Here is an 18,471-nt window from a genome sequence, read left to right as displayed (position 1 = left end):
GTGCTGCATTTGACACTGTGGATCATCATATTCTACTTGATAGGCTGGAGAATCATTTTGGGATTACTGGGAGTGCCCTTGCATGGTTGACGTCATACTTGGCCAGTCGTTCTCACTGTGTTTTGTACAGTAACACTACCACTAACCTTAGTGACATGAAATTTGGGGTTCCACAGGGGTCCGTCTTAGGCCCCCTGCTTTTCTCCCTTTATATAGCACCCCTTGTGCACATATTGCAGCACTTTGGGATTACCCTTCACTGCTATGCAGATGATACTCAGTTATACATGCCGATAACTGCTGGTAATCTCCTTCACATAAAATCCTTAGAAGATTGCCTTGCAGCAGTGAGAAGCTGGATGTCTAGAAACTTCCTACTTTTAAACTCTGATAAGACTAAAATGATGGTTCTTGGTCCAGTGAAACATTGGCATCAATTTGACCAGTTAATGCTTAGCTTAGGCTCGTGTGTCATACATCACACTGACAAAGTGAGGAACCTTGGGGTAATTTTTGATCCTACATTGTCCTTTGACCTCCACGTTAGAGATATTACTAGGACTGCTTTCTTCCATCTGTGAAATATAGCAAAGATTCGTCCCATCCTGTCTATGGCTGATGCCGAGACCCTGATCCATGCGTTCAACTCTTCTAGATTGGACTACTGCAATGTTCTATTTTCTGGTTTACCGCAGTCTAGCATTAGGGGTCTCCGATTGGTTCAAAAATGCTGCAGCCAGACATTTGACACGAAGCAGAAAGTTTGACCACATTACACCCATTTTGGCGTCTCTTCACTGGCTTCCTGTCCCAGTGAGATCAGATTTTAAGGTTCTGCTATTAACCTATAAAATTGTTCACAGACTGGCACCTCCCTACCTAGCTGACCTAATTAAACCTTACGTACCGGCCCGGGCTTTGCATTCTCAGGGTGCAGGGCTACTTTGTGTCCCTAAGGTGAATAAGAAGTCACAGAGCTTTCTCTTATTGTGCCCCTGTTCTGTGGAATGATCTCCCTGCATCAATAAAACAGATTCTGTGGAGACTTTCAAGTCCAGACTTAAGACGCACTTATTTTCCCTTTTGTATGGCAGCATACTGGCAAAGTATGTTTCTATGCTTTTTACTCTTTTAATTCATTTTATTAGTAAACTGAGCATGCCAAGGCCTCAACTTAGTATTTCTCTGTTTTTCTTGTTGTTTAATACTGACAAATTATACAGTATTTCTTGTTTTTTTGATGCCTGATTCTGTTTTTTCTCTCTGTTTAAGGTGCAGCTCCATCCAGAGATGGGTGTGGTATTTGTGCTGGAGACCCTCCTGTCCTGTGCACCAACAGCATTTCCTGTATATTCGTTTTGTGAATTGTTCTGTAATTTGTGTCTGTATCATGGCCCAAGCAGAGGGTCACCCCTTTGAGTCTGTTCTGCTTGAGGTTTCTTCCTCAGAGGGAGTTTTTTCTTACCACTGTCGCCTGTGTTCTTGCTCTGGGGGTTGGTAAAGGTATACTTTACTTGTGTGAAGCACCTTGAGGCAACTCTGTTGTGATTTGGTGCTATATGAATGAAATAATGACGAAATTGAATGAACTGAATGAATGAAATTTAATCACTCTGATCGATCAGATCGTCTGATGATCAAACTGACAGCGATGGCGTTTTAAAGAGTTACAGCTCATTAATCAGGTGTAATCACCCTGATCGATCAGGTCATCTGATGATCACACAATAGTGACGGCACTTTAAAAGTTTAAATCATCACAGCGCTTCTGTGTTCAGATCTCTACACTGGCTGAGAAACAGACCTGCAGCAGAAAAAACACCGAGAGATTTGCTTTAAAACTCGAAAACATCCTTTAAAACATGAATTAAAGGATTTTCAGAGGTCATTTTCAAAAATCAGGAGATTTATGTGGATTCATGTCCATCTGTGATGGTGAATTGGACTGAAATGAACAGGTCAGATTTACTCCGTGTGTGAATGAAACAGTTGATCTGCATGAGGACTGCAGGTTTCAGCCAATCAGTGAACAGCATTAATGGACGGATTTAGATTTATGAGTAAATTACAAGAAATGTGTGCCAACAATCACATAACTTACCTACAACTTATGTCCATCATGTGCAGGATGTATGAGTCACACACTGGCATGCCCAAAATATTGGAACATCAGCGAGCTTCAACATTTTTCAGCGTGCTCTTAATTTATAAAAAAAACCTTACCCTTAACTTATTGAACTTATGCCAGCGTTTTTTTAATACAGTTGACATACGCTGGCTAAATCATCAAGGTGTGACAGGGCCTTAAAGTCCTGCCCCGGTGGGTCTTCAGTGTATTTCTCAATTCAGTTTCAATGTATTTTCATTTATATCGCACCAAATCACAACAGCGTTACCACAAGGTGCTTCACACAAGTAAGATATAACCTTACTAACCCCCAGAGCAGCAGTGGTAAGAAAAAAAACTCCCTCTGAGGAAGAAACCTCAAGCAGACCAGACTCAAAGGGGTGACCCTCTGCTTGGGCCATGACACAGACATAAATTACAAAACAATACACAAAACGAATATCCAGGAAATGCTGTTGGTGCACAGGACAGGAGGGTTACAGAAACAGACACGACACCCATCTCTGGATGGAGCTGCACCTTAAACGGAGAGAAAAAAAAAAACAGAATCAGGCATCAGAAAGACAAGAAATACAGTATAATTTGTCAGCATTAAACAACAAGAAAAACAGAGAAATACTAAGATGATCACCGGCCACTAACCCTAAACTTCACTAAAAGACCCAGAATTTAGGTAAAGTTGAGGCCGTGGCACGCCTAGCCGGCCTTCCAGACCCCAACTTTCTTTTGTAACTTTTGGATTCTTTTGGGACACAGAGAGGTAAGGGTTCTGCTGTAACATTAATAAAGAAGTCTAGCTAATTGACATGAATCAAGAAGAATGAAGAATCAGTTAATAATAAAAATTGACTCTTTGACCCTTTCCTTCGTTGTCTGTGTCTCAATAAATATGTTGTGTCCCTTTGGGTCATAACATATTTATGGGGGGCTCGTCTAAAACCAAATTTCTCTCTTAGCAGTGAGTTGTGCCCTGTTGTTACTTGTAGTTTATTTTTGGTAATTTACTATGGGGGGCTTGTCTAAAAACAAATTTTCCTTTAGCATACGAGGGCTGTCAATAAAGTAACGGTCCTTTTTATTTTTTTCAAAAACTATATGGATTTCATTCATATGTTTTTACGTCAGACATGCTTGAACCCTCGTGCGCATGCGTGAGTTTTTCCACGCCTGTCGGTGACGTCATTCGCCTGTGAGCACTCCTTGTGGGAGGAGTCATCCAGCCCCTCGTCGGAATTCCTTTGTCTGAGAAGTTGCTGAGAGACTGGCGCTTTGTTTGATCAAAATTTTTTCTAAACCTGTGAGACACATCGAAGTGGACACGGTTCGAAAAATTAAGCTGGTTTTCAGTGAAACTTTTAACGGCTGATGAGAGATTTTGAGGTGAGACTGTCGCTTTAAGGACTTTTCACGGTGCGAGACGTCGCGCAGCGCTCTCAGGCGGCGTCATCAGCCTGTTCAAGCTGAAAACCTCCACATTTCAGGCTCTATTGATCCAGGACGTCGTGAGAGAACAGAGAAGTTTCATAAGAAGTCGGTTTCAGCATTTTATCCGGATATTCCACTGTTAAAGGAGATTTTTTTTAATGAAAGACGTGCGGACGGGTCCGCGCGTCGGGACGCAGCCGCCGCGACGCTCCGCCACAGGAAAAACACCTCTGTTGAAAGCCTTAAGGACAAGTTGGAACATGTCCTGCCTGTTAAACAATTTCTCATATACTCACTCCACTGAAAGCCATCAAAAGCTGCCTGGATTTTACAAATGGTTATCAACACGGAGGTGTTTTTCCTGTGCCGCCACACCGCGCCGGCTGCGTCCCGACGCGCGGATCCGTCCGCACGTCTTTCATTAAAAAAATCTCCTTTAACAGTGGAATATCCGGATAAAATGCTGAAACCGACTTCTTCTGAAACGTCTCTGTTCTCTCACGACGTCCTGGATCAATAGAGCCTGAAATGTGGAGGTTTTCAGCTTGAAACAGGCTGATGACGCCGCCTGAGAGCGCTGCACGACGTCTCGCACCGTGAAAAGTCCTTAAAGCGACAGAATCACCTCAAAATCTCTCATCAGCCGTTAAAATTTTCACTGAAAACCAGCTTAATTTTTCGAACCGTGTCCACTTCGATGTGTCTCACAGGTTTAGAAAAAATTTTGATCAAACAAAGCGCCAGTCTCTCAGCAACTTCTCAGACAAAGGAATTCCGACGAGGGGCTGGATGACTCCTCCCACAAGGAGTGCTCACAGGCGAATGACGTCACCGACAGGCGTGGAAAAACTCACGCATGCGCACGAGGGTTCAAGCATGTCTGACGTAAAAACATATGAATGAAATCCATATAGTTTTTGAAAAAAATAAAAAGGACCGTTACTTTATTGACAGCCCTCGTAGAGTCGTGCCTTTGTTTCTTGTAGTATTTTGATAATTTTTGTGACACATTTTGGGCTTTTCATTGAGACTTGTGCTGAGTTTATGGGAATATTCTTTTTTTTTTTTTTCTTTTTCCTTTAAGTGAGTTGGAGTTAGAGTTTGAGAGCATTTGTTGTGAAATTTGAGTTGTGGGGTGTATGCCTTTTTAGTGCGTGGAAAAATTTGTGTTTGGACGCACTTGTTTTGCATTTAAGATGTCGTTCAATTTGGGCAAATTTGTTAAAGTGCCCACTTTGGAAGGGTTTCACAAGTGTTCTAGGGACAATTTGTTGGTAATTGCTGATCATTTTGAAGTTCTGGTTTCTGAAAAGGTCGGGAAGGCGGTTATCAAATCTGAATTGTTAGCTGGGTTGGTTAAGGGAGGGATTTTTTCCAGCTTCTTTGGTTCCAGGAAGCTCACAGTTGGTTTCTGATATTGAGGAAGTGGCTCGCGTAAAGGAACAGGATGTGGAGTTACAGCATCTGAGTTTGGAACAGAAGAAGGTTGAATTGGAAGAAATAAGAGTCGAACAGGTGGCTCAAGTTCGCTTGTGTGAACTGGAGTTGCAGTTGGTGAGACAACAGCAGCGATCACAGACCACAGGTTTTGATGTGAGTAAGAATATTTGTTTTGTTCCACCGTTTAATGAGCAGGATGTTGATAAGTATTTTATCATTTTTGAGAGAATTGCTGAAGCACTTAAGTGGCCTAGAGAGACGTGGACATTATTGTTACAGTGTCGTCTGGTTGGTAAAGCGCAGGAGGCATCAGTGTCTGCTGCTGACAGCCTTGATTACGCTAAAGTGAAAAGTACCATCCTTCAGGCGTACGAATTAGTGCCAGAGGCTTATCATCAGAAATTTTGTAAGCTTGGGAGAAAATATAATCAAATGTATGTGGAATTTGAGAGACAAGGAGATGCTTTTTGACCGGTGGTGTGCTTCTCAAAAAGTTCAGGATTTTGAGCCATTAAAACAGCTGATTTTAATGGAGGATTTTAAAAATGGCCTGCCTGATAGAGTTGCTACTTATGTAAATGAACAAAAAGAAGTAAGAGCTGCAGTGCTCGTTGATGAATATATCTTGACGCATGAAACGCATTTTGAGTGCTCTCGTGGTTTTGTTAAATCTGACAGATTTAATGGCCATGGAAAGGAGGTGGAGAAAATTTCTTCTCCAACAGTTGAGGCCGTTACGAGGCGGGTGCCATGCGTTATGGAGAGTAAATCGGACACAACTGGAAAACCTAATGATGTGCTGTGCTTTTATTGTAAAAAGAGAGGACATATCATTGCAGGCTGTCCGGTTTTAAAGAAAAAGAACCTTAAATCTGTGGCTTTGGTGAAAACTGTGGATCAAGTTAGTCATTTTGCGTTGGAGAAGCAGTGTGATTTTGCAGATTTTAAGCCTTTCATGATGGATGGCTTTATCTCCATTGCGGGTGGTGAGAGCATTCCAGTGAAAATATTACGCGATACAGCTGCCTCACAGTCTTTTATTTTGGAGGGGATTTTGCCTTTAAATGGTGATACTTCGGCTGGTTCTGATGTTCCTGTTCATGGGTTTAGTATGCGGGAAATTGATGTTCCTTTGCACAAAATAATGATTCACTCAGAGCTGTGGTCTGGAGAGGCTGTGGTTGGCGTGCATCCTGGTTTTCCAATCAGTGGCGTTTCTCTGATTATGGGGAATGATGTGGCAGGAGGCAGAGTGTTGATTACGCAGGAGGTTATACCTGTCCCAGTTTTATGTTCAAGTCCAGACGAGCTTGCTCGTACATTTCCACACGTTTTTACATCCTGTGCCGTTACGCGCGCAGCGGCTAAGTGTGAGCAGGAGGAGGGAAAAGGCGAGATTGATTTGAGTGACAGTTTTTTGGGTGACACTGAAGTTGAGAGTGAGAGTGTTCCCTTTGTGAATGAAGGCGCAGTGACAGGCGTTGTAGAGGGTTGTGATGTGGGGGCGCTGTCACTGGCGAGTACATTGGGTGCAGATCAGAAAGCTGATGACACTTTAGCACATTTGTTTGATGCGGTGACTGAGTCTGTGTCCACTGGTTACTTTTTGTCGGATTGTCTGTTGATGCGTAAATGGATGCCTGTGGATGTCTCTCCTGTTGAGGAATGGGGTGTGGTTACGCAGATTGTGGTTCCGATGAAGTACTGTGTTGAGATATTAAAGCTGGCTCATGATAATCCGTTAGCGGGTCATTTGGGTATTAGGAAAACGTATGATCGCATTCTGCGTCATTTCTTTTGGCCCAGGTTGAAGCATGATGTGGCGCACTTGACATCTGGTTGGGACTCCAACGAGGGCGGTCGCATCTCCTCCACTCTCCCTTATCTCTCTGCCTTTAACCTTCAAGTCCCTACTTCACCAGGCTGTGAATTCCTCAAAACTATATTGGATTCTGAATCTATTGGACTACTATTGGATTAACCATGGAATTGATCAACTGGTCTCTGAACACTATTGACACCATTTTTTCTACAAGAAGGTCAGGACCGGGGGATCCTACCTGCCCAGATGGAACATATCCTGCAGGCTATGTCCTCGACTCCTGGAGTTCCTGGCGTGTGGCATGCTTGGCGCCTTCCTCTGTTGAGGACGTCAAGGATTTATTCATTTTTGGTCTCATGGCAGCAGGGCTGGTACTTTTTGGCTTATGTGCTGCCCTGATCTACCGGAAAATTGGCAAGACGGCAGCATCAAGAACCACGGGCCCTCGTTTGTCCTTCATGACTAACAAGGTTGGCAAGGCAGTGCATTCTCAGACTGCGTTGACTCTTAAACTCAGACGCAAATTGGATGACACCTTGGAGCTGATGCGTGCCTTGCAGATGAAGCTGAAGGTTTCGGACGTCGGTGAATATTCTTAATTCATAATTGGGAATATTCTAAATTCATAATTGGGATTTGGCTGTACAAGTGGAACTGTTAAAAGTGTTTTTCATTGCTCAGCTACAACACTCCAGGCTTATCTAGCCTCAAGGACAATTGCCCACTGTTTACCTCCAGAGGAATTTATTCAGGCCTTGGTGAGATTATTCGGCTCCATTCTTATCTCAACCCACAAAGACAATAAACTGATAGACTTACACATGGACTGAAGCATGCACCAGCTTTTCCCTTTCACCTCCCTTCCTGCCCCCCCTGCGGCAGGCCCCCATTCTTCCCAAGCTGGCAGGCGGCGCAACTCCAGTTACAGCGGCTACCACACACTCACATCGCCTCAATTTGGAAAACGGACTGTTTCAAGTTTAGTGCACATAAACAATGTCAAATGTATATGTGTTGTCTTAATTCTAATTCTGATGTGTGCCATTATTATGGTCAACAAGTAATAATTGTGGATTAATTGCTGTTTGTCTGTGGAATGTGAGTGTGGCAATCTCGATGTTGTAATGACAATGATAATAAAGCTATCCATCCATCCATCCATCCATCCATCCACTATTGTAGATCGTGTCATCTCTGTCAAGTGTCTGGGAAACGTAATCAGACAATTCCACCTGCTCCGTTGTATCCAATTCCTTTGTATCCAAAACCTTTTGAGCGCATGTTGGTTGACTGTGTGAATCTGTTACCGTGAACTAAATCTGAAAATAAGTTTTTGATAACTGTCATGTGCGCATCTACGCGGTTCCCTGAGGTTTTCCCCGTGCGTAAAATGAGTGCACCTGTTGTTGTAAAAGTGCTGACAATGTTTTTTTCTTTGTTTGGGTTACCACGTTATTTGCAGAGTGACTCTGGTTCGAACTTCATGTCTGAGGTGTTTGCTCAGGTTTTGAAATTGCTCGGCATAGAACATCTGCGTTCCAGTGCGTACCATCTGGAGAGCCAGGGAGCTCTTGAGTGTTTTCATCAGACGTTAAAAACAATGCTTCGTACGTATTGTCTGGAGTTTGAGAAGGACTGGGATGAGGGAGTGCACCTGTTGCTCTTTGCTTTGCGTGAGATGGTTCAGGAGTCTTTGGGGTTTAGCCCGGCGGAGCTGATTTTTGCACACACAGTTCGTGGTCTGCTGAAGTTGCTAAAGGACAAATGGTTAGGAGGCCGTTCAGAGCAGAATCTTTTGGATTATGTCAGTAATTTCTGGTTCAAGTTGCAGCGTGCTGGGGAGATGAAAAATCTAAAAGGTGCGCAGTCTAAAATGAAGACTTGGTTTGACAGGAAAGCAAAACTGAGGGTGTTTGTTCCTGGGGATAAGGTTTTGGTTTTCTTACCTATTCCAGGGTCGAGTTTGCAGGCGAGTTACAGGTGGCCCTATTTGGTTCAGAAAAGGGTCGGTGATAGGGACTACTTGGTGGCTACACCTGACAGACGGCGGAAGTCTCGATTATGCCACGTAAATATGCTGAAACCCTATGTTGAGCCCACTTTCTCTTTGTCAAACTCGTCTGCTGGTGGTGTGGTTGAGTCATTTGAGCCACGTGTCAGTTTGGTGACAGATGTGCAGGGGGAGCTGCCCGGTGCTGAATCTGACAGTGAGGTCTTTCCCGCCACTTTGACTCAGAGGAAATTTTCTAATTTGTTGGTGTTGGTTTGTTGGTGTCTCTTATTGTCTCATCTTGATTTTTCCCAGCAGGGGGATGTCGTATAGGTCCAGTCGTATAGGTCGCTGTTCGCTGATATTCCCACTGAGATGCATGTGCTCAGTCATGATATTGATGTCGGTGATTCTAAACCATAAAACAACATCCTTACAGAGTGAATCCAGACAAGCGGTGCCATTTGAGGAAGCAGGTGGAATACATGGTGGAACACGGTGTTGCGATGAAGAGCAGTAGTGCATGGAGTTCGCTGTGTCTCTTAACCATTAAAGCCAATGGAGAGGACCGTTTTTGTACAGACTTAAGGAAGGTCAATGGGGTGACGAGGCTGGATTGTTTCCCGCTGCCTCAAATGGAGGATTGTGTTGATCATGTTGGAGCTGCCCAGTTTGTCACGAACCTGAATCTGCTAAAGGGATACTTGTAGGTGCCTTTGACGGCACGGGCCCAGGAGATCTCTGCCTTTGTCACACCCGATGATTTCCTTCAGCATACGGTGATGGCTTTTGGGATGTGTAATGCTCTGGCAATGTTTCAGTGGCTTATGAACGTGGTTTTGTCTGGTTTACTCTTTTGTGAGGCATATCGTGATGATGTGGTGATCTGTTCTCAAACATGGGTTGAGCATGTAGACCATGTGGGTTCAGTCTTTGCGCGTCTGAGTGAAGCTAATTTGACTGTCAATCTTTCGAAATGTTAATTTGGTCAAGCGACAGTGACCTATCTTGGGAAAATGGTGGGGAGAGGTCAGGTACGCCCTGTTCAGACTAAGGTTGAGGCTATTTTAGCTGTCCCTGTTCCCACCACTCGTACAGAGTTGCGTCGCTATTTGGTGATGGTGGGGTACTATAAGGGGTTTTGTAAGAATTTTTCAGCGGTTGAAGCACCGTTGACTGATCTCCTTAGTCCAAAGGTGGATTTTTGTTGGTCCGACTTGTGTCTTTGTTGGTGCCTGCTCCTGTTTTGGCTGCGCCTTGTTTTGATGTGCCGTTTAAGTTGGCCGTAGATGCGTGTAATTCAGGGGTAGGGGCTGTCCTGGTGCAAGATGGTGCTGATGGGGTTGAACATCCTGTTTCTTATTTTTCAAAGAAGCTTGATAAACATCAGAGGTGGTATTCTACCAGCGAGAAGGAAGCTCTTGCACTGGTCCTAGCTTTGGAGCATTTTGAAGTTTATGTGGGTGGTTCCAGTGTGCCTGTGCTTGTCTTTGCAGATCACAACCTGCTCGTGTTCCTGGCCTGCATGCGTAATAAGGCTCATAGGCTGATGAATTGGACTCTACGTCTGGAGTCCTTTAATATTGTGGTACAGCACATACGTGGAAAGGACAATGTGGTGGCTGATGTGCTTTCGCGGCTGTAGGTTTGTTTTTTCACTGAATATCTTTTTTTTCAGGATCCTATTCAGTGTTTTTTGGGTGGGGGTGTTACGTGTTGGGCACGTGATTCCTTACCATTCTTATTTTTGTATTAATATTTTTTTTCTTCTCTTCTGGTTTATTTTTCAGGGTATAGTTATGTTTGTATTTTTTTTGTCTATTGATTTTTGTGGTTTTGTGGAAACGCCCCCTCCGTCAGCCTATAAATGGGCTTGTCTGCGGGTGCGTTTTTCTCTCTCTCTCTCACACCTTCTCCAGCTCACTTTGTGCCGGGGTCTGGGCGTGGTTCATCAGCACGGCCAGCCATCAGCTGTCAGGATGCAGGCTGCAAGCCTTAGGCCTGAGCCTGTCCTGTGTGAGTAGTTTTTTAGTAGCTTTATTTTTGGATTTTTCTTCTCTTTTGGGCCTGGTGGGACTGGCTGTCTTGTTTTCGCTTTTCTTTTGATTGAGTTTAGGGGTTTTTGTTCTTTTTGTTATTCCGGTGTTTGCAGCGGCTTCGACGGCCCTGTATGGGGTTGGCCCGCTGCTGCACCTGTTTCTGTTTAGCCGGCCTTCCAGACCCCAACTTTCTTTTGTAACTTTTGGATTCTTTTGGGACACGGGGAGGTAAGGGTTCTGCTGTGACATTAATAAAGAAGTCTAGCTAAATGACATGAATGAAGAAGAATGAAGAATCAGTTCATAATTAATAAAAATTGACTCTTTGACCCTTTCCTTCGTTGTCTGTGTCTCAATAAATATGTTGTGTCCTTTTGGGTCGTGACAGTATTTTGTTGTTATGGGTTTCGTGAGCATGCTTAGAGAGATGCTCTCAAATTCTATAAATCAAGGTAATACCTCAGTAATGTTGCCTACCTCAATAGCAGGGTGTAGTGGCTGGGTTAAGGCATGCTGGGATATGTTTAACCTAATGTCTTCTATTTTCTTCTCAAAGTAATCCAGGAAATCTTGTGCTGTAAAAGGAGAGTGAACTACAGGTGGTTGTCCATGAGTAAGTGTTGCCACCATGTCAAACAAGAACTTTGAGTTATGCTTGTTTTTGTTGATCAAATCAGAGTAATAGGTCCGCTTTGTAGCCAGTAGGGCATGCTTACAGTCTAAGATAGCATCACACCACACAAGGTGAAATACTTCTAATTTTGAACTACGCCATTTCCGTTCTAGACCTCTAGCCTTATGTTTGAGGTCACACAGGTAGTCATTTAACCTAGGTGAATGTGTTTTGGGGGAGCGCGGTTTTAACACAGGGGCGCGATCATGTCGAGTGTAGTTTGGAGCACTGAGTTTAAACTGTCCTCAAGTCTGTCTACTGATTGGATATTTGCCAAATGTGAAGCTAAGACATCAGGGAGTCTAGCTTCGAGTTCAGTCTTAGTTGAGGAGTTGATGCATCGCCGTAGTGATATATAAGGTTGTTGTTCCACTAAACACAGCAGCGGAAGTGTAAACTTAATAAGTGAGTGATCAGACACCACTGATGTAAGAGGCATGATGTCAATATTCGTGACAACAATACCATGTGCGAGAACAAGATCCAGGGTATTTCCACTAATGTGCGTCGAGTCCTGAATGCATTGTTGAAATCCTAATGCATCCACAATTTCTATAAATGATTTGCAGAGGGGATCAGAAGGCTTATTTATATGAATGTTAAATTCACCAATAAACAGAATGTTATCTGCACTAGTTGACAAGTTAGAGATGAATGCACCAAATTCATCTAATAATTCAGAGTAAGGGCCAAGGGGCCTATATACAGTGACAAAGTAATATGACTGATATTTAGACTTCTGGCCTTGGCAATACATACCATCGTGGGCAGAGCGGAGAATCAGATGCTCAAATGAGTTATATTTGTGACCCCCAACAGCTAATAAGCTAAACCTAGATTTATAAATAAGAGCAACACTCCCGCCTTGCTTTGCATCACGAGGGTCGTAACTAAATGTATATGCTGGTGGGCAGGCCTCATTTAAGGGGAGGACAGCTGTAGGTTTAAGCCAGGTTTCACATAACGCAATCATATCTAAGTGATGATCAATAATTAGATCATTAATCAACAATGATTTTGAGGATAGTGATCTTATGTTAATGAGACCCAGACTAAGGACCTCAGTGGGGTTGACAGTTGAACTGTTAGGGGTGGTTCCAGAGTAGCATATATAAGATGCCTAGAAGTAGGTTTAGGTTTGAGACATTCCACGCGTGTTGTAGGTAGCAGACACAAAATCTTTGCTATTGCTCGAACAGCCATTGGGCCATCCTCAATTTCAACATCATCCAATATAGTAACGGGTATTAAGTTTTCAAAGCGTATCCCTCTATGATTTTTATGGACACATCTACCGAAGCAGGCCACAGTTTCAACTTGTTGTGATCTTTCCACCACATCTGGCCTTGTTGTCATGATGCCGTGATGCTCTCAGACCTCACACACACATTCCACCGCTCATCAGAACTGACAACACCAAGCGGAAGCAAAATATGAAAACTAACTCTGCAACAGGAATTCACAGCATGAACACTAACAGCTTGTTCATATGTTTTCTGCGGTGGTCTTACTTTTCTTGACCTTCTTCTCCTCATCGTTCTCACTGGCTCCCAGAAGCGTGAAGATGATGCCGGTCTGAGAGTTGAGGCCGACCGCAGACACCACCATCCTGCCGGATCCCTCCATCACATGTGTTCCTGAGGAAACCGGCACCAACAAAGAAGAGTCAAGCCACTTCCAGCAACACCACATATCATCTCATCATTCTATTTCTGTCTGCAGCATCTTTAAATAGCTTCAAAAACACCAACAGTGCTTTAGTTTCAGCTTCTTGCAGAATGTGCAGCTCAACAACTGGAAACATTTTGTCCAGAGATCTGGTCCATGAAAAGCTCCTGTGTGAAGCACAGTCTACATGTATATGCAGCTGGACTTCTAACCCTAACCATTCAAAGGGCGTACCCGCGCTGAGTCAAAGAGCGTACCCGCGCAGAGTCAAAGGGCGTACCTGCGCAGAGTCAAAGGGCATACCTGCGCAGAGTCAAAGGGCATACCTGCGCAGAGTCAAAGGGCATACCCGCACTAAGCAGAATTAAAGGGCGTACCCGCGCTGAGTCAAAGGGCGTACCCGCACCAAGCAGAGTCAAAGGGCGTACCCGCACCAAGCAGAGTCAAAGGGCGTACCCGCGCTGAGTCAAAGGGCCTACCCGCACCGAGCAGAGTCAAAGGGCCTACCCGCACCAAGCAGAGTCAAAGGGCCTACCCGCACCAAGCAGAGTCAAAGGGCCTATCCGCACCAAGCAGAGTCAAAGGGCGTACCCGCACCGAGCAGAGTCAAAGGGCCTACCCTCACCAAGCAGACTCAAAGGGTGTACCTGCGCTGAGTCAAAGGGCCTACCTGCACCAAGCAGAGTCAAAGGGCGTACCCGCGCTGAGTCAAAGAGTGTACTCGCGTAGAGTCAAAGAGTGTACCCGCGTAGAGTCAAAGAGCGTACCCGCGCAGAGTCAAAGGGCGTACCTGCGCAGAGTCAAAGGGCGTACCTGTGCCATGCAGAGTCAAAGGGCGTAGCTGCACCGAGCAGAGTCAAAGGGCGTACTCACGCAAACTAAGGGCGTACTCGTGCAAAATCTACTGCATACTCACACTACTGTTCATTTTGCACAATGTACAAAATAAAGGATAAAGTGGTAGGGTGAAGTGAGACCATCAGGATTGAGCCTAAATCAAGGTGTTGTGGTCCATGCTCAAACACTCCTGCCCAACCACCACTGGTGTGCGCGACACGTTCAGGGCTGAGCATCTCTATGTCAGCATAACACAACCTTTGTTCTGAGAAATAATAGGGAGCATCAATGAAAGATTCCTGAGTTTATCCCTGTTTGGAAGAGATCAGTTTTATATCACGAGGTGAAATAATATTTATTATAACCAAGTAGTGCAGGATAAGAAAGCTTGATATAAATGTCTGGCTGGCCACCAAATAACCAGGCAAGAGGCACAGCTGTCACTGGTCAAAATAAATAGATCTGGTAAGGATGCCCAGGAGGCATCCTGAACCACCACAGCTGGCTCCTTTGAACGCGAAGGAGCAGCGACCCTACTCCGAGCTCCCCACAGATGACCGAACTTCTCACCCTATCTCTAAGGGAGACACCAGCCACCCCCCCGAGGAAGCCCATTTCGGCCGCTTGTATATTTACATGAATATAAAAATAAACTACACTATTAAAAAAACACCCTAGAATTAGTTTTGGACATGAATGAAGTAGAGGTAGATTGGTTACTTGCCCGGACGATTATCGATGTGGATAATCAATCAGCCCTGAGAATGAAGTATGAGGATCCAGACCATTACATTTTGGAATTCTGAGCAGGCGTTCTCACCTGACAGCAGCATGGGGTCCTTCTCCAGAGACTTGCGCACTTGGTCGGACTCTCCGGTCAGCGAGCTCTCGTCAATCTTCAGATCGTTGCCTTGGATCAGGATGCCATCAGCCGGCAGCAGGTCTCCTGCAGAGAGTCGAGATTAAAGATCAAAGTCCCTCTGTGGTGCAAAAGCTTCAATGAGAAGGTCCTGTTAGACATTTAGACAGATTTATTACGACAAAGAGCTCTGGACAGAGGAAAGAAAGAAATGTCTGTCTCAGGGAGACATTTATACAGGAAAGCTCCTCCCATAGCTGCCATGTTTTACATTCTGTGGTCAGGAGCATCATTCGGTTTTTAACTATCACTTTCCTTCCTGCTGGGGAAAAATATCATTCTGACTCTTATGAATCTTTTCCAGCCTGAGATGAGACTTTGGTCAAACATCTCATCTGCCAGCTGAAGTGGTGACTGGAGCTCGTTTGGTTCGTACCGTATTTGATCTGGGCGATGTCTCCCACCACGATCTCAGCCACAGGGATCTGAATCACTTGACCTTTCCGGATGACTGTGAACTTCTGTTCCTGCTCAATCCGACTCTGAAGCCCACGGAACTGTTTCTCCTTGGACCAGTCGTTGAACGCCGTCACCAAAACCACGATGATGACTGAGAACAGGATGGCGGCACCCTCGATCCAGCCGGCTTGAGCCTCGCCCTCGTCCTCCACGCCGCCTGAAACCTGGCCGCACACTGTGAAAGCAGGATTAGACGAGAAAACGTGACTTAACTCCGCCTCCACACATCATTCCGACACTGAAACAGACCTGTGCCCTTTCACCTATGAGCTACAATATATGGGCGTGGCCTTCAGTAAGACAATTTTTTCCCAGACTTTGGTTGTGAGCTGAAAACTGACAGAAGAATCATTCAATGTCAGTCAGTCATTTATTTTTGAAGTAACATAACACCGCTGACTATCCAGCACAGTAACGAGGAACAACATGGAGCCTGTGCACTGTGGCGTGGGGTCACATCTCACCAATAAAACAAACATCAGGAAATAAAACCCAACATTCGATGCTGTGGAGGCGCGACTGAGTGTGATGGGGATTTACATAACCACATGTCCTCCAGTTAAATAAAACGGCACAGATCCAACTTGGTCCCTGAACTGTCTCGGGTCTCAGACCGGGACTGGGTCGGGGCTGTCGGACACAAAGGAATCCAGGAGAAGGTCTGCTGTTGTCACGGTGACACTCAAAGGTTGAGCTGGATAATAAACATGTCGCCTGTCACTAAACCATCAGACGCCTCTGAGCACGCAGACCGAAGGACGAGACAGGAACCACATTTTTTATACTGCAGGTTTTAATGCAGTGGTTCCTGACCCTGGTTCTCGGGGACCCTCTGACCTCTGCCAGAAACTGATGAGCTGATACAGGTGTCGGCTGGATCTCATTCAGCTGCACAGGGAGATGAAAATGTGCAGGCCAGAGGGTTCTTGAGGACCGGCGTCAGGAACTGCTGCTTTAAGAACAAATGTTTATTTATCATAAATCATATTGTCATCACGATCCTGAGCAGTGATTTTGTTATACCATGGAGTTATATAGAACTTAGGGCAACATCAGTGCAAGTCTTACTCCTAAGACTTCTTCCCAGCAGAACCTGAACTCCAGAATCTGAGGTTCACTCTGTCATAACACTGACACCCTGACACTGCCCCAGCTCACTTTCACTGTCGCCCCCTGGTGGATGGTAGAAGGACAGGCCCAGGGAGATGATGGCAGCGATTTCCAGGATGATGAGCGTGACATCCTGCAGAGCCTCCCACACTAGTTGCAGGAAGGTTTTGGGCTTCTTGGGGGGGATGAAGTTCTGCCCAAATGCCGCGTGACGCTTCTCCAGATCCACAGGGTTACCGGACAGACCTGCACACAGCAAAACCAGCCGACAGTCAAGACGACAGCTAGAACTATATATAAAGACAGAGAGAGAGAGAAAGAGAAAGAGGGAGCCAGGGAGAGATGGAACTAGAGAGAGAGCGAGCTGTGTCTATTTTTCAAATACCTGCTGTTTCTCATCCATCAAGATTTGATTGCTTTGTTATTTTTTTCATAAGGGCGCTGTTTTGAGGAAGAAGCAAATTTCCAAATTGCCACATTGCTCATTTTGAAATGGATACCTGCAACATGTTTCAAAAAAGCTGGGACAGTGGTATGTTTCCCACTGTGTTACATCACCTTTCCTTCTAACAACACTCAATAAGCGTTTGGGAACTGAGGACACTAATTGTTGAAGCTTTGTAGGTGGAATTCTTTCTCATTCTTGCTTGATGTACGACTTCAGTTGTTCAACAGTCCGGGGTCTCCGTTGTCGTATTTTGCGCTTCATAATGCGCCACACATTTTCAATGGGTGACAGGTCTGGAATGCAGGCAGGCCAGTCTAGTACCTGCACTCTTTTACTATGAAGCCACGCTGTTGTAACACGTGCAGAATGTGTCTTGGCATTGTCTTGCTGAAATAAGCAGGGACGTCCCTGAAAAAGACGTTGTTTGGATGGCAGCATGTGTTGCTCCAAAACCTGGATGTACCTTTCAGCATTGATGGTGCCATCACAGATGTGTAAGTTGTCCATGCCATGGGCACTAACACACCCCCATACCGTCACAGATGCTGGCTTTTGAACTTTGCTTTGGATGGTCTTTTTCCTCTTTTGTCCAGAGGACATGACGTCCATGATTTCCAAAAACAATTTGAAATGGACTCATCAAACCCCAGCACACTTCCATTTTGCGTCTGTCCATTTCAAATGAGCTCGGGCCCAGAGAAGGTGGCGGTGTGTGTGGATGTTGTTGATGTTTGACGTTCACTTTGCATGGTAGAGTTTTAACTTGCTCTTGTAGATGTAGTGACGAACTGTGTTAACTGACAATGGTTTTCTGAAGTGTTCCTGAGCCCACGTGGTAAGATCCTTTACACAATAATGTCAGTTTTTAATGCAGTGCCGCCTGAGGGATCGAAGGTCACGGACATTCATTGTTGGTTTTCAGCCTTGCCGCTTATATGTAGAAAGTTCTCCAGATTCTCTGAATCTTCTGATTATATTATGGACTGTAGATGATGGAATCCCAAAATTCTTTGCAACTTGAATGTGGAGAACATTGTTCTTAAACTGTTGGACTATTTTTTCACGCAGTTGTTCACAAAGTGGTGATCCTCACCCCATCTTTGCTTGTGAATGGCTGAGCCTTTTGGGGATGCTCCTTTTATACCCAATCATGACACTCACCTGTTTCCAATTAACCTGTTCACCTGTGGAATGTTCCAAACAGGTGTTCTTTGGGCATTATTCAACTTTCCCGGTCTTTTGTTGACCCGTTCCAAATTTTTAAAAATGTGTCGCAGGCATCCATTTCAAAATGAGCAAATATTTGCACAAAAAGAATAAAGTTTATCAGTTTGAACATTAAATATTTTGTAAAACAGAAAAATAACTGGTGCAACACAGAAATAAGTGCAAGAAAGGAAGATGTGGGAAGATGTGACTCTCACATCGAAACATTAGTCCCGTTGTACATTTAAAATTGCTGGCACTTATTTCTGTGTTGCACCAGATCTCTCTCTCTCTCTCTCTTTCTCTC

General features: G+C 44.7%; 1 protein-coding gene across 4 annotated transcripts in view; it reads right to left on the bottom strand.

Annotated features, from left to right (window-relative positions):
* Positions 1–18,471, bottom strand: part of LOC117505101 (plasma membrane calcium-transporting ATPase 1-like) — a 171,157-nt gene that overhangs the window by 78,063 nt on the left and 74,623 nt on the right. For all 4 annotated transcript variants that reach the window (XM_034164654.1, XM_034164639.1, XM_034164633.1 and 1 more), the window contains exons 3-6: positions 16,559–16,756; positions 15,318–15,575; positions 14,843–14,968; positions 13,029–13,154 (exon numbers count right to left, since the gene is read on the bottom strand). In XM_034164654.1, the coding sequence (XP_034020545.1) occupies positions 13,029–13,154; positions 14,843–14,968; positions 15,318–15,575; positions 16,559–16,756 (708 nt within the window). The remainder of the gene's footprint in view (positions 1–13,028; positions 13,155–14,842; positions 14,969–15,317; positions 15,576–16,558; positions 16,757–18,471) is intronic.

The sequence above is a fragment of the Thalassophryne amazonica genome, chromosome 3 (assembly GCF_902500255.1).
Source record: "Thalassophryne amazonica chromosome 3, fThaAma1.1, whole genome shotgun sequence".
Classification (NCBI taxonomy): Eukaryota; Metazoa; Chordata; class Actinopteri; order Batrachoidiformes; family Batrachoididae; genus Thalassophryne; species Thalassophryne amazonica.
Note: the sequence above shows the minus strand (reverse complement) of the source record. Positions and strands in the feature narration are given on the sequence as shown.